This window comes from Taeniopygia guttata, chromosome 1 (assembly GCF_048771995.1).
Source record: "Taeniopygia guttata chromosome 1, bTaeGut7.mat, whole genome shotgun sequence".
NCBI lineage: Eukaryota > Metazoa > Chordata > Aves > Passeriformes > Estrildidae > Taeniopygia > Taeniopygia guttata.
Genome location: NC_133024.1, coordinates 84,757,825 through 84,781,311, shown reverse-complemented (window position 1 = coordinate 84,781,311; position 23,487 = coordinate 84,757,825). Strand labels below are relative to the sequence as shown.

The following is a 23,487-nucleotide window of genomic DNA, read 5'->3' as shown; positions in this document are numbered from 1 at the left end:
TCCCCTCTTAGCAAACTGAAAACTGTGTGTCAAAGATCTTCATAATTCAGGTGGTTTCACTGGAACTGGTGCTTAAGGGGAAGTTCTGCCAAAACAAGAACTAAGAATATTTTAATAGTGGCCAAGGTTATTTGCATTATCACAAGGGAATGGCTCACACATTTGGGGGGAAGCGGGCGGGGGGGGGGGGGGGTCAGGGAAAGGCATCTAAATTACTTGTGTTTTGCCTTGTCTTGTTCAAAAGGAAATGTTCTTAAACCAGAATTTTTTATTCCTACCCTCACTGATTAAACCACTGCAGACTATTATCACCTCAGAATTAATTTCTGCTTCTATCCTCCATGGAATCAATTCCAGTGTAAACAGCTGCTGGGTAAAAGAGGTGGCACATGACCTTAAGCAGCTCCCTTCACCTTGAAGTTACTGCTAGTTTATCTTCCCAAGCTTGATTTGCAGAGAAACAGGCCCTGGCATGTCAGGAGCTTAACTGCTTATTCTTTATTTTCACGCAGTAAGAGACTTGTTTGTTCAGTTACTCAGAGGGAAATTGCATACAAATCCAAGCTGAACATTTCATGACCTTGTGTGGCTCTAGAAGTACTCAAAATTTTAAGAACAAAGGAGTTCCTGGAGGTCCCTATTCAGGAGATCTGGATCTTTGAGCTTCTGCTGGTGGCACCAGGAAGGCAGTGGCCTAACAAGAGTTTGTTTCCATAAAACAAGCTGGAAAAGGGCTCCCTTGGTTAAATAAACGGGACACTCATATTTTGTTGCATACAAAATCTTTATGCTAGAAGGAATATTAACTAAAATATACAGTTCTTACTCTTTTAATGGATGGATTCTGATAAACGCTGCTGTGAATTGGCAGCTGTGCCACTGAGTCGTAAGTAAATTTACTGTGCTAGTGTCTGTTAATGCTTTCTGGCAATGGAAGGGTTCATTTTTTACTTGGCTTTAGCTCAGAGGAATATATGTAGTCACTGGGGCTTGCCTTACTGCTAATGAATGGAAACAGCCACCTTACAGGGACAGATATATCCAAGAATAGTAACATTCTTGTTCAGACCCATGCAAGAACAGTGTTACAAAGGTATGGGTGTAGCATAAACAGCAGCTGCTCTTATGCCTGATACCTGGAAACTCAAAAGGTAGACATTTTTCCAGCTTTTTGCTATCTAGTGAATTTTCAAGTGGGTGGCACTGCATAACCCTTGAAAACAGTTTCTATTCTCTGCTGCAATACAAACCCACGCTGTTGAGAAGCCAGGTTTCATCTGCAGTGAAGCTTCTGGTAACACAGGCTCTGTGTGCAGTAGATTTTGGCACATAGACTGTATCAAGTGGAGTCATGAACACACAAGTTCAGAAAAGACAAGGGGAAAAGAACTACAGCAGACAAATCTTGAAAAAAGCGTATTTATTTTAAAGTACAACCCAAAGTTGTATCTGTAAGAAATGCACATGGTATCTTGTTTCTTGCACAAGTCTTGGCTGTGTGCATTTCACTTCAACTTAAAAATGCGTTCAGGTTTACAAATGTACAAACAGCATAAAGTGTATTACAGTCTCAACAGAATGCTCTTACATTCAGCCACTTTGCTCTTAAGGTTTTATGTTGGTTTTGTTGGTATTTTTTGTTGATTTTTTCCTTTTTTACATTCTTACAACCTGTGTTAACAAAGACAGCCTTATTTTAAAAAAATACTCTGCATTTTAGCACAAAGTGCCTTTTGATTTTAAATTAGAACTTGGAGGATAACACTGGAAAAAAATTTAAAAACCCAAACTTTTCATGAAAGTATTGCATGCCAGGACCATTTTAGAGTTCAAATTGTTTCCTAAATAAAGATGGCAGATGGTAAAATATGAAACCAGTGAAACTGTTCATATTTACAGGCTTTAGCCATAGTTGGGGTTTGTGACCACACCCAGACATTCCAAGCTTATCTGCAATCTCACACTACCATATTGCAGGACAGACTTTAAAAAGGAGCGAGTGATGAAAGCATGACTGATGGGGGAGTGGGGCTGGGGGAAGCAACAGCCTGAAAATGATGTTTCAAAAATTTGCATTCAGAATTGTATCATGACCCAGACCAGAGTTCTTTCTTTTTGTTTTAATTTTCATGAGGATAGTGTGAATTTGACCAAGGATCTGAACTTCTTCTTCCAATCGTGGGGCTCCAAATTCTCCAAGGATTATAGGTCTGTCCCATGTCTTCAGCAGGATTGGCAACGGTGGCAGCAGCGGGTGGTGGCGGAGCAGCAGCAGAGTTTTCACTACCCATGAGATCAATGCCTGACAAGGCGTTTGTTGGAGTGGTGAAGGGAAGGCCACTGTTGAGATTACTTGACCAAATGGAACTGCTGAATGGAGTGGTGGACCACAGGCCACTGGGGTTGCCCAGGATTGACTGCAAAAAAGACAGAGCAAGGTAAGTGGTGGTTTGGTAAGCCTCAATTTCCACCTTGTTTACACCCCCCAAAAGAAAAGTATCCAAGCAGCAGCATCAAGAAGCCTGCTCTGGAACCCCTTCCATGCTCACTGCAACACAGAGCTCTGACCTGCCTTTACAAGAGCTTGCCCAGAGGAGCCACACTGCAGTTCTGCAGCTGGATGCTCCGGGAGCTGCACAGGCTGCAGGGCGCAGTCACGTTACAGCTTTTGAGCCGTTCTAACCACAGCTGAGTCTCCACAGCAGAGCTCACTTAAGCACTATGAGTATTCAACACACAAGGGCCAGAACGCTTATGCTTAAACAAACTAGTTAGAATGAGGTAGATAAATATGGTTTAACTCTCAAAAAACAAAAAAATTCAAGTTGCAATGGAAGATAACAGCAAAGTCCTTTTTTCATCTTTTTTGCTATTTGCAAATTTATTGCCCTGTAGTCAGACCCTGTTGTTTTGGATGAATCTACTCGTGCTCAGTCCCACTGTGCCTATTCCATATTCCCAGAATTTCTTCAGATAAAGGGAGAGGGAATAGGAGAACTGGCCATTTTTCACTGAATTCCATAAAGTCTGTCCTGGCTCCAAGACACTTAGAAGTCTCTGACAAATGGTCATGGTGCAGATGCAGGTGAGTTCCAGCATATCACAAATGCATCTGAGATGTATAGGACAGGTACAGCAAGCCTAGAGAATATATGCAGGAACACAAGGCCCAGGTTTTGTCAACTATATTTTACTAAGGTCCAAACAGTAGTAAACAGCAAGCAGGGAAACCTGACCCATAGTGTGGTGGAAAGTGATACCAGGAAGCAGCCAAAGATGGAGATGAGAAAGGTTAGCATAACTTTCTGCTAATATTAGCACAGAACCTGCCACATGCAGGCTTCTGGCACTACATAACCCAGTGTCAACAGATTTAATGTACATATGCTGTAAATTCAATTTGCAAATACACTGGAAACTTGATACACCCAAAAGACAGCAGACTTGTTGAGTAAGTGCTGTTAGGTACAAGCATCCTTGTGTTTGGATTTAGTGGCTGGGCACCCCTTCCCAAGATCTCTGCCCTTAGATAACACACACTAAGGGCTAACTAGTATCAGTATACCCTGCATCTGAAGATTTAAATAAAAATCCCTTTAGGAAAGAAAACAAGGTAGAATCTGAAAATTTCTTCCTTTTAAGTTTTTATTCTCTGCTCTGGAATGAAGAAGACAGGCTCAGTCTAATCATACCTGAAACTGGCTGGATGCTACCACACCACAGAATTTGCTACCAAGGGCTGGACAGAAGTTCTGAGCATTACCTGGGGGTTAACCAGGCCAACGACATCAGGACTCTACGATGTCACTGAGAAACTGAGCCAGATCAGGGTCACAGTGTGCTACTGTCACATAAATAAATGATTATATTTAAGCTATACCAGCATTAGACTACTAAGCCTACAGCATGAAATGCTCACTCTGCTGCTCGGGAACCCACCCTAACACACTAAAACTCCACCCCATTTCCTGCTGCAGGTAAAAGGCAGGAACTATTTGTTCCTACTGGTCCCAAAAGTGTTTGGGAGATCATGGTAGAAAAACACTTGCTCATAAATCAGAAGCAATCAGGAAGGGAGCAGCAGACTAAAGCATCTGCTATGCTCTTTCAAGGCTGGTGGAAGGAGGTACGAAGTGGCTGGCAGGAAGAACTACACACAGAGAAATAGAGTAACAGGGAGTAGGAAAATGTGGTTAGAAAGAAACCTGGGGAGAAGTACCAGCAAGGCAGCAAGGCTGAGGGGAGATGGGATCCAGGAGGCAAATGCTACTTAGTACAGAAGCAGAGTTGTGCACAGAAGGAGAAAGCAAGAGGAATAAGGAAGGAGAACAACCAAAATCAACTCCCCAGAAACCTTCCTAGAAAAAGGGTAACACAGGAGCCACTGCCTAAGCGGTGTTTGCAACAATGGCTTTGGCTCTTGTTCCAGAACAGAGGAAGGGGCAGGGCCCTGGCCTGGTACCTGCTCTCTTATCAGGCACCTAGAGCAAGGAGGCTCAGTAACAGGAAAAGCTAAGCTTTCCTGTTCTGGCTTGCCATAAGCACTTGAAAATCATTTATAACAGCTTTGAGTATTTCAGTCAGTTTGCTGCTCGCTTTTTGTTTATTATGTGATCTCCTTGAGTAAGCTTCTAAAATATCTCCTTCCTAATCAAAGTACTTAAATGGAGTACCTGACACTTCTATACCATTTGTCTGGCTTCCATCTTTATGCTTCCTAAAGCACACTTCTAAATATTTTTTAGAAGCAGCTAGGAAATACGAGTTAAGAGCTAGAGAGCTTGTTCTGGTTGTCATCAAGCCCTCCCTCTATCAAATGCTGAGAAACCTGCCCTCCATGTGACCAAAATCCAAACATCTTTGCTTACATAGTTTCAGTGAGGTTCCAGCTCTGGTTGGAACCACATGACAAGGGTGAGATCTGCAAGCCTGTGTCTGTAAGAAGCTGTGTGACCTTCTTTGGCTTCCCCTGTCCCTGCCTTCCCCCACTCCATCTGAACTGCTCTCAGGTGAAGTAAACACTGGCTCTTACTCACTACAGAAACATTTTCAGAAGTCAACATGAAGAAGGATTTCAGCTGGCAGTGAAGACAGCTGCTGCAGCATAAGTTCTGGTCTGACACAAGGATGACAGTGCAGTACTACAATCTGTAAAATTGGGGTTTTTCGCCTTCTTTTGCTATACTCAAAATATTCATCAAAATAAGTTGACAGTTAAAAGACTTCACCTTGTGCTCAATCCTTTAGTGTTTTTTCCTAAACTGAAAATAATATGTTTAAGGTCTTTTAGATAGTTTTTTTTTCTGGGACCTTTTGTTAATTTACAAACAGGTGAAATACTGGATTCAAAAGCAGAATCAAGTGTGTAAGTTATCATATTGCCTATTTTGCAACTGTCCATGAAACCTGAAGTAACATATGCAGTGTCCAGCCATGACACAGGAGCAAACTTGAAGGATATGGGAGCAAAACACACTTTTGTAAGAGCTGCAAGGTGCTCTTTTAAGAAATATTTTTATGGGAAGTAGTGTACATGTATTCATCATTTGCAAGTAAGGAAACTAATAACTCTTTGTCCAACAGCCAAAGAGTTTGTCAACTTAAATTCACCAAGATGAACATATGTAAATTCCCTCTTCTTTTATTCTTCAGTTAATTTCTTTTCATCCCCAGTTCCTCTGAATTAACTTAGATGGCACATACAGAACAGGCTGGTAACAGTAATAAACCATTGTATTTGGATGGACTGAATACTTACTGCAGTTGTATGAGTTGGGGAACTTGAACTTGTTGGCCAAGAGGGTACAGAATCTGTAGCCGAAGGATCCCAGATGGATGATGGAACATTACTGAATTCATTCCAGTTTCTCTGAACATCCTGCCCATAAGCAGATCGAGCTAAACCGAGCTTGCTAAAAACCTCTAAAAATAAAATGAAATAAAAATGATTACATTACTTTTTGTCTTTTTCCAAGAAAAATACTTTTCACCATCATTTCCCGTATTTTTCTACCTGGTCCTGCTGCAGTGATATTAGAAGAGGTCGCACAGTAATAAAAATCTCATCTCATGTGACCAGCATCAGACAGGGCCACAAAGTTCATCATGGTTATAGTGGGGAAAGAGTTGAACCCTTGCTGTGGGTAATTCAGTCCAGCCTAAGCAGAGCAGCACTCGGAGTCCTGGCAGTTCTCTGTGACTGCAGTACTCATTTGCCTGGCAGCACTCCCTTCCCAGGTGACTCCTGGTAAGAGGCAGCACTGGGAATGCCCCACCCCAGCTCCATCTCTGCTATGAGAAGAAAAAGAGAGCACCAGCAGTCATGGCTTGCCTGCTTCTCACACACAGAACTGATCCCAGGCCTTTTACTGGTGCCCTCAGAGCCACGGGTATCAGTGTTGCTGATGAAGAAGGAAGAACCCCACAGCAGCAGCTGCCACTGCTTACATTTCCAACAGACATCAAACTGTTGCAGTAAATAGCATTTTTTCAGTACACACCAATGCCACATCCAAAGTTTACTTTGCTTATCATCTTTTCAGCCACCTCAAAACACACCACATGTGCCGAAGTACACAGCATCCATGCCCTGCAATCTCAATGCCTGGCCACCTCTATTACATTTATGGAAATTTACTCAAATATTTAAATACATTAATGGTTGCTGGGTTTAGTATGAATGAGTTCAGTGTGCAGCTATACAAATACTGCAGGAAAACACAAGAGGAAAGCAACATGAGGGCTGGGCCACTGCCTCACTTAACAGAGTCATGTTTTTAAGCAGGTGTTTATGCTCAGGAAACCACAGGCCTACTGACACATTTGTGGGACCTACAGTAAAGCTTTGGGGGAGGGATGGAGAGGAAGAAGACAAAGGAAATAACCCCCAAAATGCAGAAATTTCTGCTGCAGGAATGCAACAGAGAAACTCCAAACCCAAGCATTCTCAGCCCATCAAACAATCTATGAGATTTCACTAAGTTTCTCTGGAGTGAAACTCAGAATATAACACCAAATTTTTAACAAGTGTTCCTACACAGTCTTCCCTTCAGGTGTGAGGATGGAGACACTGTCTGTATTTAGACAGTGGAACGAAGACACAACATTTCTCTACCTGTATTTAAATATGGAAAAATATTTGAACAGGAAAACTCACCTCCAGTTAAGTTAAAAGAGTGTCCAAATGCAGAGAAGGAGTTGAGAGGTGTGAAATCAGGACTGCTGGGATTGCTGATAGGACTCCACAAACCCGAACTACATTTTATGGAGCAACAGGAAGGCAATACACTACATATTAACACAGTACTATTGACAATATTAACTTACTGATCTATATACAAATGTATGTATATATATATGTTTAGCTATTATATTTATTCATAATTATTAAAAATATATAGTTAGACACATACTGAAGAAATATTTAATTGCAATCAAGAGTTAGGAAATCAATTTGGTTTTGTTTTAACAATAGATTTTGGTGATATACATTTTCCTTTGTATACATCCACCTTGGAGTAACACAATAATATAGACAGTGCTCTTTAATCTGTAGAATGAGTATCAAACAAACATGAGAGTAGCTCTTTTGAGCAGTTTTTCAGAAAACTCATAGAATCCAAGGCATGGTACAGTTTTTTTCTTAAGGAGGTAAAATTACAGTGACTTGGAATGGATACAAATAAACCCATGGACAAGCTTCTTAAAAGTAACAGATGCATTAACTGGAACCAAGTGCTAAACATCAACATCCACCAAAACAAAAACTCCAATGCACTAACCTCACTCAGAAAGCACTTCCTTTGCATATGGAAACGTGAATTCAAGTCTCTTTCTTACTCCAGAAAGGTTACTACTTTTTACAACTAACTGCCAAAATGTCAGGAAAGACATGTCCCTCAGGGAATGTGACCGAGTGCAGCTCTGTCCTGCTCCTACTGAAAGCACAAAGCCCACGGAAAGTTCTGGTCTCAGTGTTAAAACGGGAGTGAAAGGCATTTTGCTGTACAGCAAGGTATTCTGCCTGTGACCCTTCAAGTGACCTTGGTACACACTCCTCAGCACTGAGAGAGCCAAGCTGATTTCTCATCGTGTGGATGCCCAGGAACAGAATGTTTGAGTTACTTGGAATGAAGAGGGAAAAGCTCCCATCACATCCAGAACATCTCTCTCTCTCTACTTTTGAGTCACTTGCAACTCCTAATCTTTTCTGCAAAGTGAGAGATGATGTACCTAGACTTTAAAAATAGTTTTAAAAAAGCCTAACCAGAATGAATTCTGAATTCTGTTGAATTCCCTTCAAAATGCCATTAATAGCTCAATCTTCTTTTCTAGGGGTCCAGGTATTTGCCTAGAGAATATAAAAATTACCTGTCAGAGCCATCACTGTCAACAACTGTGTGGGAAATGCTGATATTGCTGGACACATCTGTCTTGCTTGGAGAAACCTTTGGTAAACCACTGCCACCTGTGAAGAATATGTATTTAAAAATCAGTAAAATAAACCCCTGCAAAATAATAATATCCAGGAAATATCTGGAATTAATAAGAACTCCAAACTGGTTCCAGTACCTGGACTTTTGTCATAACCTGCAGCTACAGCAGCAAAAGTGGGGTTTCCATTCCTGCCTGGAAGAGAAGCTGCCTTTGCCAGCTTATGTTTGGTACCATTAGGCTGCTTGGTTTTTGTTTCACTAAAATGAGAAAGAAACCAAGAAATGAGGGTAAAAAAGAGTAAGGTTTTGGACCTCAGCAGTTTGATTAAAAAAGCAGCAATTTAAGCTAGTATTCAAGAAAATGTTTATAACAGCTCAACAGTTTCATGTAATTGCACATTTTCACCAATCTACCATATTGTACAGCAAGGCAAGATATGCACAGTGGTGTATCTGCAGAAAAGCAGTTTCCATGGGGAGAGGAAATGGGTCTGAGAACAGGGAGATGCCCCCTGTGAAGCACAGCTCCACAAGTGCTCAGTGCCCGGGAAATCAGTAGGAGGGAGGATCTGGACTCACTTGCTGCAGCTGCTGTTGACGATGCTGCTGTAAGTGCCTCCTCGTGGCCCGAAAGCAAAGGAGGTGGGAGGAGGAGGGGGAGATGGAGAGGCGGGTGTTGGAGAGGGCTGCCGCTGCTTCAGGAAAGCGTCTGCGTTCAGGGTTTGCAGAGAGAGCTTATAGAGGTTGTCTGTGGCTAAAAAAAGAAACACAAAACATCTTCCTGTAGGATTTACATTACAGCAAAGGCTTCTTGAATTCTGCTATCCCTTCTGTTCAAATGGAGGAATTATGAAAAAGGCTGTTTGCTCCCAGTGGTGGAAGCAGCAGCTCCTTCTCTATGTTCACCTATGGTTATTCAGGTCTGCTGTTTATTTTCAGAGAGACTGATTTGCAACACAAACAACCAGGAGGAGGTGAGTTGGTTCCCACATGAGGGATTTACAATGCTACCACAAAAATTTTAACAGTGCCCCAAGTTAACCATTGCAGCATTAAGGTGTTTTTAGTGTTCCCTCTCAAGGACAAATAATCTAATTATTTCCACATTTGGCTGGAGCAGACCTGACCAAGCACAATCCCATCTACTGTAGGAAATACATATTTTTTGAGCAGTAATTCTCATTTTCTCAATTTCTCCAGCAGTTTCTGAACCCTGTTCATCAATGGAGAGCTGTGGAGTGACCCATGTTCTGGCCCCGCCATTTTCAAACCTCCCAAATCATACCAGATGCTACCAATATGGGGCCTACAGAAGAAAAATGGAGCTCAGCTATGCAGTGAAAAGGAGACAGATTCTGCCACTGTCTAGTGATTACTTACAGCTGCCAGCTTTGTGGAGAGGGACAGAGTCCCACTCTGGTGGTGGAGAATCCTTTTCCCCTTCTGAGCTGCTGGTGTTTCCTAGCTCCTGTGCAGAACCAGTGGGCAGAAATTTTGCTAATACTGATGGCCTGTTCTCCATTAACTTACTGCTTGGACCTATTAAAACAAAAGAAAAACCAAGTGTGTAGATAATAAACTGAATAGCTTTCTTCTCATACCAGACACAGAATTAAGCACAGTAAAGGGGTTACAGACAATGATAGAAAACTCTTGAGGTATTTACAAAAAAGAGCCTCACACTACCTCTTGTTTTGGGGAGGTTTCTTGATTTAGAGTTACTCGACAAAAGGTGTGGAGTAGAGATCTTGGATGGAAAGGTTTTGCGCTGCTTGTTTTCCAGTGGGGGAGTATAAGACAATTCCAAGGGACTAAAAGAAAACAGAAATTCTTTTATTTCAAAGCTCTTTTAGAAGTACTGAAAAGCACATATATATATCTATACACATACATATTTTTATATGACCCACACTGCTCCACACATTGTATTAGGCTCACTCACGTTCCAGAAGCAGCTTTCACCCTGGAGCTCCAGGATCACAAAACCCATTTGATTATACACAGCAACAAGAATGGCAGTTGTCCTTTTTCTTCTCTATCCCTACACACCCCTGTCAGATCCCATGCTCCTAATATGCTATTGCCCTAAATGTACAGGATTATTTTTTAATCAATAACATAAAACTAATCAAATGCAGCACCAAATTCAATTGGCTGTACATTGCTCTTTTTCTCCAGGTATTTGATTCTGTCTCTCTCGTTTCTTGCAGAAGAATTCCAAGCCAGCTGTCATTGTGGCTTTTGAAAACTCACACGTAATGAACTTGTGAGTTATAAGAGAAAGCAAAGTACATAATTGTAAGAATAAATAAGGAGGAGACTTTGCCAGGCAATGTTTTCAGAAACATTTTGAAGAACATTAATTTCTTCCAACTATAAACTACAGCAGTAAAAATACAGCTGATACATCATACCCACATTTAGTAAAGTTTACTTTTGTGGCACTTGGATACCAATCTGATTTCACAATACTATTTTGGAATGAACTAGCTATAGTAAGGCTAAGATTCTTCATGTTTCCCCCATCTATGCTCTGCAATCAACCACATGCCAGTAAGGGACAGGGACTGGCAGTGGCAGCAGCCTCCTTTAATAAAGTATCCAAGACTGACGTTACTGATATGAAAAAGGAAACTGAGGCTGCAGTTTCCCAAGGGCAGCTAAAGGCACTCACATTAATGCTGGCTCAGTGTGCTGCCCCTAGAATAATTAACCCCACTTTTGGTATGCAATACCTGTTATAAAAACCTTAACATCGCGTTGCCTGATTTTTATCACTGGATTTAGCTCTCACTGTGTGTTGTTTCCATTAAGTAATTTATTATTTGCAAGCTTCAGATATTCCCTGACATCAGGAAGGAAGAGGAAACTGCTTAAAGGTACCTGCTGGTGGTGTTTGCCAAACTGGCAGCTACAACAATCAAATACAGGTATTTTTATCAATCCATCTTCCCTTTAAACATGATACTTTCCCTACTAAACAGCCTTCATTATGCTTACCTGGTTTTCACATCTACAGGGATTTCTTTCTTGATACTTGTAAGCAATTTTTTGGTTTTCTGTTTTACTGGGACTATTTCATTTTCAGGTTTTTCTGCTGTAACTTTTCCCTTTTGTTTCTCAGGTTCCTATAAAAGACATAATGACACATTAATAATCAAAAAAGCAAAGTCCCTCTTGCATCAGAACACATGTGAAAAAAGAGGGCAGAGGAAAGAATGCTGTTGGAAAACATGAGCATTTTTGCAGTACTGAAGGTCTTTTTTCATTACTTAATGAGTTAAATTTTTTTCTATTTAGAGAAGCAGAAATGGAAATAAAAAATGAATGAGCTTCCAGCAAATCTATTATTTGCAAATACACAGCTCCTCTGGCCACGACCTCTGAGTCTATTTAATATGATGTTAGCTCTGTATTTGAGATCTTTACTGCATCTGCTGCATGCTATCCAGGCCACTTAAAATAGACTGTTCAACAAAGCAAATAATATGAGCAACTTCACCATTCAATTTATTATTTTCTTTAACTACACTTCTAAGACTTTTTAAATACAAGTATATTCTCCTGAAATAGCCATCCTGAAAAAAACAACAGTAACTTTCAAGTGACAACTTACTAAACTGTAACCTTTAAAATATATCCCATGGATTTCTTTTTTCCCACAGCCATAATCCCCGTCTTTCACAAAGTTCAAATTTAAGATACCAAAGTTTAGGATTAGTTTTCTTCCATTTGGTATTACCTCTCTTTTGTTTGTCAGAGTTTGCTTTAGGACAAAATATTTATGACAATCCAACCACTACACAAATTGTAGAAATTAGTTTATTACCTTGGAGCATGTGAGCTGAATAAGTTAAGTAAAGGCTTAACTTAAGTTAACTTAAGCCTTGTATAAGGTAACTAAGTTAACTACATGCTGACAAGTTACCACCATTGATCTGAGCCTTCAAACTACCAGAAGTCATGATTTAGCATGCACCTTAATTACTGAATGAAATTAGCATCCACACTTTGGCATTTATTCTGCAAATGGAGAAGGCCAGAAGATAATTACCACAATGCTACTGACAGCTGCTGGCTAATTCAAGTCACAGTCACCTGGGCATTTTTAGTCCTGAGACTACAGGGCTCAAGCACGTTCACACTCAGAGGTGCAGATTTGATACAGTAAAGGCAGGAATCAGGACAGCTGCTTTTTAATTAACATTCTTCCTTTATTAGGTATTATATGAGGATGGTGTAGGGGACAGAGAGACTGTGTTCCTACTCCAACAGGTGACACACAGCCACACAAGGGTCTCCTTTTCTCAGCAGTGCCTTACCTCTTTGAGAAGTGGTTCTGTATCTGGGTTGGAGGTTTCGGTTGTGGTTGAAGAACTGTCATCATCTGCCAAGGAATCTTTCAGCTCATCCTCCTGTTGCTTTCCTTTCCCTCTTCTGTCCTTTTCTTCCCGCTTCTTCTGTGGCTTAGTCTTGCGCTGAATAATTTTCCCTTTTCCTAGAAAGATAAGAATGCTTCAGATGCTCAGCAGCAGTGCTCAGACAGGCGAGTTTCCTTCATTTCAGAGGCTACCCTATGTGATTAAGCCTCTGAAATTTGTTGCCTGTTATGACACACCAACTACTTTTTCCCCTTTGCACCAAACGTGAGCAAAAGAACCCTAATGACCACCCCATTTATGCTCCTGAGCTGTGTCCCCACTGCTTCTCTGTGGATGTGAGCACCTGGTTACCTATAATTCCTTTCTGTTCTGCCCCTGGCATTCCTTTTAAACAGCATAGACTCCAATTTGACAGTCTAACCACATAACATTACATTTAAACATAAATTTCTGAGGATGGCAAAAGCTCTATCATCCAAACAAATGAAGAACAGAAATGATCACAATGCTTGTCAGTTGAAAAAAGCCCCAAGAAAATACAAAACAACTTGAAATAAGACCAATGTGGATGAGAAAAATCACTAACAGTATTTGTCTAGCAAAGAGGTAAAAAACTGAAATTACCAAAACCTCAAAGTCTCACACCCAAGTATATTTTCTCCACCTGGCATACTTTATTCCTTCAGAGTGGACTATTCTCAATACAAAGCAACTGTGCATGTGTGTGTGCAGTCTTCATGAGATTACCATTGCCTGCTGCTGTAGTCTCACAGGATTTGAGCTTTCACAACAGTCTTATGTCTTACTAGCTGTAGTATGTGCCTTTACTCATAGGCTCCTTCTAAGATATTGCTCTTCAAAATAAGCACTCGCGTTTATGAGCCACACAGTGCCTGCATACAACCTCCTGGATGGATTTAATTGTTCACTCAGATAAAGACTCAAGTAACCTGTGCAGAATAACTGGGGTCTGCCTCTTCTGGAATTTGTACTAGCTCAAGTTGGAATTGAGACTGGAAGCACCATGACAGCTGCTGTATTTCATTTGGTAAAATGGTAAAGTTTGTACCAAACCAGAAATTCACCCTCAGTATTTTGGCAAATACCAGATACACATCAGTGCCTTCAAATGTTGTTTTTTAAGACATAAGTGTTTTCAGTATCTAGGACAACAAAAGTATTGGAGATGAAAATATTCTTTTTAGCGTGAATGCAAATAGATACGTAAATACAAGTAGATCTTCCTATGAACATATTTTCAAGGTTGGCTTCCAGCATACTGGGGGCATTTTGGCTGGGCCTCAGGCGGCCTCATTCCAAAATCTGCTTGAAATGTAGTCTACATTCAGCATTGCTAAACAGTTGAATGTTCATAATTAGAAAATCAATGTAAAATGCTATCATGATATTAAAACGTAACATAAAGTAGCTGTTTAACAAAAACCTACGCAGCCTCCACTGCAGACTGCTAGGATCCAAGTATTAGGAAGCTGAAACAGAAGACTATGTAAGACAGCAATTCTGCACAGGGTCTTATGACAGATAGTTTTAGTCCAGAAGCTGCTGCTTCTGCAAAAGTTTGTGATTAGCTTTAAATACTTATCTAAAGACAAACACCATGTAGGTGCAGATAGATTATGGAGCTTTCCCTATGGTTTTACATTTTTACATTTTAAAGAGGACAAATGGAAAAGGGCACTCTACATTATCTGGAGTGGGAATATGCTTTTGAAATCAAACTTGGTGATCTCCACATACTGTGTGCAGCTGCATCACAAAAAGCTCTCAAGTGCAAGAGCTGCTTCCTTCTTAGGGGGAGCTAGAAATGGAAGATGCACTCCAAAGTGCTTTCAGGCATTCAGTACATGGACTGGATCAGTCCACTGCACATCCATGTATGCTCATATGTAACCCATGAGAATGTTGCATCCTCACTACCAGGCACTTTGCTTTCCAGAGCTCCAACACTGCACTGTTTGCCATTATGGACACCATCCATGAAAACTCCCTACTATCAATCACCTTCTGAAGTCCTGTTTAGCCTTTATGGAATGAAAACTGACAGATCAATGGTAGTTCTCTTCATTCTCCCAACCACCTCCCACTGTGAAAACTAAAAACATAACAGCCCAGAAACAGAGTAGTATATTTCAATGAGACAGCAAAACCTCTCACCACTTGGGAGTCTCCACTCTGGACTTTGAAAGTCCAAACACATCCTAATGTCCGCTTTGAACTAATTAAGAACTTTCTAGTCATTGCCACCTAACAGAGTGATGCCTTTGTTTTTGGTGAGGCATAATCCTACAGATATTGCAGTGTTTATATGCCTTCCCATGATTCATTTTCTTAACTTTATCTCTAATAAGCAACACAGTATCAGTGCCATTTTTGTACAAGTGTCAGTAGCAAAAAGTGAAAAACTGTTTAGAAATAAACATATTAACACTAAATAATCATATAACTCTGGGATGCAATAGAAATTTCTAATGCAAAAATTATAATTAGAAATCCTACTTCAAGAAGTGTTCATAAGAAGGCAATAGCTGACATAATTTCAAAAGTCTAAACATATCTAATGTATGAAATTCAATTCATTATTTTAAGCACTACACAACTGGAAAGATGGATAAACAAGTCCAACTCAACTCTAGCCTCATCCAAAAATGAATGTAATGTATAGACACAGGTGCCTTATATTAATTTGCTGACCACCTGACATTAAGGATTTTCTACAGCTGCAAGTCTGGGCATGAAGAATTCCATTCCCAAACAATACCACAGGGGCTATTTACCCATCTCTCCTTCTCTTCCCCTCCTCCCTTTCCACAACACACTAGGACAACTTCCTTTTCCTTCCTCAACCCTGAGCCCCAACACCAAATGATGGAGGTGGGAGGGACAGATGCCAATCCAAAGGGAAAGGAGTAACAACAAAAAGCATTTTCCTTTTTCAGAGAATCAGGTGTCTAGATATTCACACCTGTTTTCATCAAAACATGCCACCCTTTTTGCAGGAAGAGTGACAAGTTCACACTGCACAGCGAACATCACTGCCATAAGGTCACAAAAGTGTTCAAGACACGGGTACACAGCACAGGCAGGGAACCACAGAAAAGCACTCCCTTTCCACACTATGAAAACATGACCTTTACAGTTGATTAAATCTTGTCCTGTGGTTCACACAGGGAATCATCCCATTAAAACAGAATTTTATTACCTTTGTTTTTTGCTAGTGGAGATGGGGGCTGTTCTGTAAACACATCAGGGGAAGGGGATTCTGGGTGGTCAAAGTCTTTTTCCATAGTTTCTATGAGCCCAGTGAGATCTGAATCCTCCGAGCTGTGCCTTCTGCTGCTGGCACATTCGCCGTGAGGCGGGCTGAGAAGCGGGAGCTGTGGCAAAGCACTTTCAGTCTGCTGCTCTTGCTGCTGGGGCCCGGATGCTGGGGGTTGCTGGAGGGGCTGCTCTGCCAAAGCTGGTGCCTGCTGCTGCATCAGCTGCTGGTTATGCCTTGTCCCCTTGGCTCTTTTGCCTGCGGCATGAGTCTGAGCTGTGGCACCTGAATCCAAGGTAAAAGGGCCCGTTCTGTTTACTGACTGCATGGAAGCTGCTTGTGCTGAAGTCCTGTTAGGTATACTTGAATTGTTTTTGGATTTGATGTTTTCAACATCAGGTGCATTTCTATTGCTGTGAATGTGTGCTGTTGCATTGCATTGCTTATGATTCCCTGCACTGGATCGTGAAGATGAACTGCCTGCTCCATAAATTCCTCTGGACGAACTGTGATTAGAATCTGATCCAAGTGTATTCAAGCTGGAAGAGTAACACATGTTTAAACATACTTTGCAATGTTTCCATTCTTCACCAGAAAAAGAGAATCATTATATCTAAAAGAAGCCTTAAACTATATTATTCTTGGCATACAACCAGCAAAATGCCTAAAACTGGTTTGGTAAGTCAGTAGCCTTTACCATTTTCTGTTCACTTGCCTGCTGTACACAGGAACAAAAACACAGTAAAATGACTGTTGATATATATGATGGCGGGAACACTGAAAGGAGACAATCTTAACTTAAAGACACCTAAGGTAGGAACTTCTGGTCTGCAATTTTTTGCAGTCTATACATTAAATTTTTGAGAAAATTAACAGAAAACTTGGTAGGGTTTGGTTTTTGGTGGATTTCTTTCTTTCCTTTTTTTTTTTTCCCAAAAGAAGACTACTCCTCACAATCACAAAATTCATCTTTTCATCCAAGCCATCTTTTTACAAGCCATTGTGGGGATACCTTTATTCATTCACCCTGTTCTACAGAGCAGGATTACTTTCTAACTGATCTGATAACTAAAGAAGTAAAGAAATAAATGGCAAAAGGACCACAAGAAGCCCAAACATTTACTTACTTTCCATCAGATGAAATTCCAACTATTCTCCTGAGATCAAGTGGTCTTCCCATATCAAAGGGAGGATTTGAGGCCTCAAAGGACAAGCGTCTTCTAAATGGCTCCCAAATTCCTTGAGCTTCTAGATAGGCTGCTCCAATTACCAAGAGAAAGAGTACACTGCAGAGAAGAAAGGTAGTCATCTAAAGATTTATTTCTTAGTTCTGAGCATTTAAAAATCAATTACTCTAATCACACAGGACAAAAAGTTTGTATCCTGTACTGAAAATACTAAAAATTGCATCCAAATCACAATTTTGTCTGATAGAAACTTAACGCATACAAGACTGGCATGATAAGCACATCACCAGTATTCAGAATAGGAGCTAGATGCAAGCCTGACATGCAGTTGCCTAGTGTATTAATCCAAAAGAAAAGAAGTTGGACTTCAAAACCTGGAGCCACAAGCATGTAACTATTCAAAGCAAAGAGATTCAGGGAAGGCAAAAATAAACATCATGTTATCAAATTAAAAAACATAGACTGTACAAACTCCTAGTCTTCATTCCTAGAAATTAAGGATAGCTTTGCAGTGACACGGAAGAGTTATTTTAGTGGCAACTAGCAAACACATACATGATGGCATGCTAAAATTAAAGGCAGTTTATGCACAGGAATCTTATTAGGACTCTTCTGTAGTTTGCTGCTAAGGATTTTTGTGCAAGGATTTGAAAAAGTCATAGTAAGGGAAGGGATTAGTATTCTCTATTCTTTGTAGAGTCTAATTAACAAATACAGCACATATAAAATTATCCAAGCAAACTACTACTACAAACTACTTATGAACTGACAAACATTACTTTGTCAAAGGACTAAAACCAAACTGAGCCTATACATTTCTAGTACATATATAGAAAAAAACCACATAAGTACTCACTCAGCACTTTTAAGTAATGCAGTGTTAGTGATGACACAAAATTTCCTAACAGAATTTTCCTCTTACTTTGGAAAATGCCATTTCCTCACTAAACACTGCATTACTTAGGAAAGTGCTGAAAAGTCAAAAAAGAAAATTAAGTGGGCTGTAACTTTATCTTCTCTATTGCTTTTGTTAAACCCTACAATGAAAGAGAGCCTAAGTGAACATCTGCAAAATGGAAGAGCCAGTAACTTACTGTGGGGGGCAGGGGGGGGGGCGGGGGGGACTGGAATATGACATGTATATGATAATGCTTTGGATTTGCAGCACACAGAAAGACCACTTTTCTTCACAGGCATCTACAGCATCAATACATTTCACACTAAGATATAAGCTTAACACTAAGAAAACCAGCATTTGTTGCTACTGATAAATAAAACCTCATACTGATAAGTTTCCATGCTAGGGTTTTCTCTGCACAAAAGCAGTGGGGTAAAGTGTCCCACATCCAAGACGTGAGCAGGGACATAGGGTTTATAACTCTTCATTTCAAATAAAGATAGGTACAGGTTAGACTATGAAAATGGTGGCAGTTTCAACTCATAATTCGAGTAGGTATAATTAACAGATATCTGTCTGCTGAGGGAAAATGTGCATTAATATCCTACTACATAACCTGTGAGTGTGCAGTTTTGCAAACAATGTCCTTCAGGTTCTCAGAAATCCCATTATTAGTATCACCAGTTGTCTGTCACATTACAAGTGGCAGCAAAGTTAAATTCATCCAAAGCATCTGCTAAGCTCATTACAGTCACTGCCTTATATCTCTCTGAAGCACAATACCCAGAAGGATGCTTACATTTCTACAGGAATTCACTGCTATCAGTGCTTTAATACCTAATATGTTTCAAGTTTGGCTTATTTATCAAAACCCCTGCAGATTATCAGGGCTAACAGGAGTATGTATCTCACTTAAGCAAATAGGTTCAAGCAAGAAGTGTATCAATTTCTCCTTGGTTTGAGCATAAAGTCAGTACTCCTTTACCTTAAACAGTTCACAATCTATAGGAGTATTTATTGATTTCATCTCCTTTTAGCCTATTTTATTGTACAACAATTAGAGCATGTGCTGAATCCCTGTGTGTTTCTGTGTAACCCATATTTGAGCAGTGGCAGCTCATGCCCGTACAGCAGTAAGAACAAACACACACACAACCTCATTATTCCTGAGATGATTATGTACAGTGCCAGTTCCCAGTTGGGCCTGGGCAGTGCTTCAGCACATGTTGCCAACATGTGATATGGAAGCGATGCATTCAAGATAAATACAAATTCAGAGCCTCCCGCAGTGATGAATTTTAATTCACGTATAACTCTGGAAGCAGTGAAATCTGGTGTAAACCTGGAAACAACATAAAGCACATCAGAACTTTTCATATGAACATCACAAAAGTTTGAGGCAATTTTTATAACTCATAAATTACAAATTACAAAACCTGTAATTCAACTCCATCAATTACTACACAGCCTAAAAATACTTGTGTTATCTTTCCAGTACTTCAAGATGTGTTTTACTGTGTTCATTAACACCTGTGCTTAACACATCTGATTCTAGATTACTCCTGAAGAACAATGTGAAGTTATAATACCTGAAAATAATGTTTTACCACTCCTGTTAATAAAAGCTATGACTGCAGTAAAAATGCAACAGCAGGTCCAAGTAAGTAATGGGACCAACTACTGTGTGAACCATACATTTCTTAAACACTTCACCTCTGAGTCACAAACCTGACTTTTCAAAAACATTACCACTATGTCACAGTCTCATCACAAACTAAGATAGTATTTCACTAGTATTTCTGCACAATTTTACTGCAGCAATATTTCATACATCCACTTGCAGACCAGAAGCAACTTCTGAACTTTTCAGATACCATTTTTTGAATAGTTAACTTTACAACAAAGCACTGTTAAAAGATTAGTGTTTGGTGCAGAGATTTTTTTACAATAAAAATGACAGAACTACACAATCATTGCTATTAAGGCAACAGAAAAAATATTCAAGACTAAAATACTGTGCATTACAATAAAAATCCTTGGACTGAAGGCTCTCTTCTACATACTGCAATGCACCAAAACCATATGTAGGTCTAGGTCCCATGTGTATTCACAAGCTAAATGAGGGAAATTTATACAACCCCATATAGTAACACTATTCCAACACAGCAAGTTATACTTACTGGACAGTAATAGATGTAATACTACAGTCAGTCACAAAACCATGGTATAATGAAAAATCAAATAGTGTTTGCAAGAAGAGAGAAAAATGTCATAGTTGTGTAACACTGTACAAAACCCCTATACGCTCAAAACGTCAGAAAAAAGCCTTCAGAATTTAACCATGAGAGTTTTCCCCTGAAACAAAATTAAAATTCCAAATGTAATGCTCCATTTAGATGTAAGAACAAAATACTTACAATATGACAATGTCTTTAGAGGCATTGGCACTTAGTGCAAATTCCTGACAGTTAACTACTTTAAATCCGTATCCTTCACATGTGTAGCCACTGATTTCCATCGTTTTCACATTAATCTGAAGCTGCCCGGTATTTTCCACTTTAAACGTTCTTCTGAGTGTGAAATTCGGTTCTTTATATTTCATTTCTAGAAACAAAAGCAGTGGTTAGTGATATGCTAAGCAGATATCCTTCACTATATTAATATTTTATAGCAGAATAGAGGTCCGTCAGTATTACAGCAGAAGGGAGACTAGCAAGGTCCATGGAAATTAACTTGTAGAAACATATCTCTGCAGCCAGATTCCATCACTGTCAAGGCTGGGCACCTGTACAATCCCAGAGCCCTTCAACTTATCACAGAAAAAAACACAAACCCCCTAACCTCTGACAGCACTGCTGTCCCACAAAGAAATCTCCTAGGCTGCAAAGTTCTTTGATGTACTGCCTAATGTGGTATTCTGTGAACAGTCCCACCAAGAAAATAATTAACAGTGTTTTTTTCGTTTCTTTTTTTCTGTGTGCCTTAAAAATAAAAATACATGGCTTAACTACATATATCTTATAAGCAAGAAAAAAAAATATCTAACCAAAACAGGTAAAAGGCAATGACTAAGCTTTACTTCAAGTTTTCTTACTCACCTCTCACAAAAAGCAGAATAATCTCAGATAATAATTAATGTGGAACTTACAAATGTCTGGAAAACTGCAAGGTAGCAAAGCAGATTTTCATACTAGATATAACTAAAACTCCTTTACCAGTTTCTTAGGTAATATAGGTACTCTTAGCTCTCCTCTCAGAAGCAAGCCTGAGGCCACAGAGCAGAAAACCTCCCTGTGATCTCAGAGTGGAATCTGGTTGAGATTTAATTTTCATCAAGGAACCTGCCCAACCTTTGTCCCCCAGTTGTTGTGTGCTTAAAGATTATGAAGGTGTGAAGCAAAGAAGTACATAGGAAGTTACACTCATGATCCAATTTGTATTAAATTTAGCAACTATAGATTTTGCGAGTAAATATGCCAAGATCTTTACCTTCTGTGTCTTGAATTTAAGTGGACAAAGAGCTTCTGTTTTATTTCCTAGTTCTCATTTTAAAACAAAAACCATAATGTATTTTTTATTCTGCCTAAATAAAGTGGCAATTTTAATGCATTTAAAGGAGTTGAATATCTGGGTCACTAGAAGAGGGGAAAAATATTTCCACACGTGTCGAGTTTTACGCATAAAATATTACTTCTTTTCTGTTCAGCATATTAGCTCAAGAAGTACTCACTTTCTGAACAGTCTTTTAATAATGCTTCTGTGATTTTAAAGCGTAAAGAACTTCCTGGACCAGGAGGTTTGCCTGCAACCTTCAAGCTCTCAGTTGTTCCTTGTCCTTGTACCATTATGGCATCTACTACAGTCAAATTATTTCTGTGGAAAAAAAAAATGGGTGAGAGGAAACATTCATAAAAGCTTCTCCATAGACTGTATGTCTGTATGCCAAATCTGCAGAACAAATATCCTGTTCAAATAGCTGCTCCACAGCTAATTTCCCACATCATGGAAGTAAACAACAGGGGTCCTAAACGTACTGTTTGCAAGACAAAGCCCTAAGAAATCACAACATACAAACACAAACCCCAGTGAAATACTAGTTAAAATCTCTAAAGCATCCCACCTGACAAAAAAGTGAACTCAATGCTCTTTACTAGAAAGACTGAACTTGTAGCTTTATCTTGCAAAGGGCATCTCTAACCAGCGACCCTTCTTTCAAGACACTGTAGAATGTATTTCAGAAATCAAGTCTCCATGTATTGGTGGGTGAGAGGCTGGACACGACTTGGCAATGTGCACTCACAGCCCAGAAAGCTGAATGTGTCCTGGGCTGCAGCCAAAGCAGTGCAGCTTGCAGGGCCAGGGAGGGGATTCTGCCCCTCTGCTCTGCTCTGGTGAGACCCCACCTGCAGTGCTGTATCCAGCTCTGGGGTCCTCAGCACAGGAAATACACTGGCCTGTTGGAACAAGTCCAGACAAGAGGCACCAAGATGATCAGAGGTATGGAGCACCTCTGCTATAAGGAGAGGCTGACATAATTTGCATTATTGACCCTGGAGAAGAGAAAGTTTCCTGGTGACCATACAGGAGCTCCAGTACTTAAAGAGAGCATGTAAGAAAGATGGGAACAAACTTTTTAGTAGGCCCTGTAGTGACAGGGAAGGAGTGAAGGTTTTAAAACTAAAACAAGGTAGATTCACACTAGATACAGGGGGAAAAAAAATTACCATGAGGGTACTGAAACACTGGAACAAATTGCCCAGAGAGGTTGTAGATGCCCCATGCCTGGAAACATTCAAGATCAGGTTTGCGAGAGCTTTGAGAAACCTGAAGATGTCCCTGGTATTGCAGGGGGGTTGGATTAATGACTTTTCCAGGTCCCTTCCAAACTAAGCCCTTCTGTGATTCTGTGGTAAGTATAACAGTGGCTTATACATTTATACTACTGAATATATACTGAATACAGTTAAAATACTCTAAGGCATGTCACAATTACATTAAGTCTTTCAGACACACAGGATTCTACAATTATTCTTGTAAAAGCAATAGCTTCTTGATAGCTGATTTCAAGTATGATCTTATATATAAATAAAAAACAGAAAAACTCACACTTATTTCAGAAATAAGTCTGTATTTCTTACCTGATAACAATCAATGATGAAACAGTTTTATTAAGAACTGGAGTGAATTTTACTTTGACAGACTTTCTCTCACCAGGTTTTAATATTAGACTTAAAATGGAATGACGAGCCAGGCCCTTTGTAAGTCCCACAGCAGTCAGTAGTGGTTGGACCTTAATAGGGTGGGGCAA

The 23,487-nt window shown here is 39.9% G+C and overlaps 1 protein-coding gene across 1 annotated transcript in view; it reads right to left on the bottom strand.

Annotated features, from left to right (window-relative positions):
- Positions 1-1,405: 1,405 nt before the first annotated feature.
- TMEM131 (transmembrane protein 131) overlaps positions 1,406-23,487 on the bottom strand; it is a 91,442-nt gene continuing 69,360 nt past the window's right edge. The window contains exons 26-41 of the mRNA XM_030278007.4: positions 23,318-23,469; positions 21,910-22,052; positions 20,597-20,783; positions 19,336-19,521; positions 17,222-17,380; positions 16,038-16,633; positions 12,758-12,933; positions 11,436-11,563; positions 10,122-10,246; positions 9,816-9,974; positions 9,015-9,189; positions 8,572-8,693; positions 8,371-8,467; positions 7,157-7,254; positions 5,759-5,922; positions 1,406-2,417 (exon numbers count right to left, since the gene is read on the bottom strand). Of these exons, the coding sequence (XP_030133867.4) occupies positions 2,121-2,417; positions 5,759-5,922; positions 7,157-7,254; positions 8,371-8,467; positions 8,572-8,693; positions 9,015-9,189; positions 9,816-9,974; positions 10,122-10,246; positions 11,436-11,563; positions 12,758-12,933; positions 16,038-16,633; positions 17,222-17,380; positions 19,336-19,521; positions 20,597-20,783; positions 21,910-22,052; positions 23,318-23,469 (2,964 nt within the window). The 3' untranslated portion in view covers positions 1,406-2,120. The remainder of the gene's footprint in view (positions 2,418-5,758; positions 5,923-7,156; positions 7,255-8,370; positions 8,468-8,571; positions 8,694-9,014; positions 9,190-9,815; positions 9,975-10,121; positions 10,247-11,435; positions 11,564-12,757; positions 12,934-16,037; positions 16,634-17,221; positions 17,381-19,335; positions 19,522-20,596; positions 20,784-21,909; positions 22,053-23,317; positions 23,470-23,487) is intronic.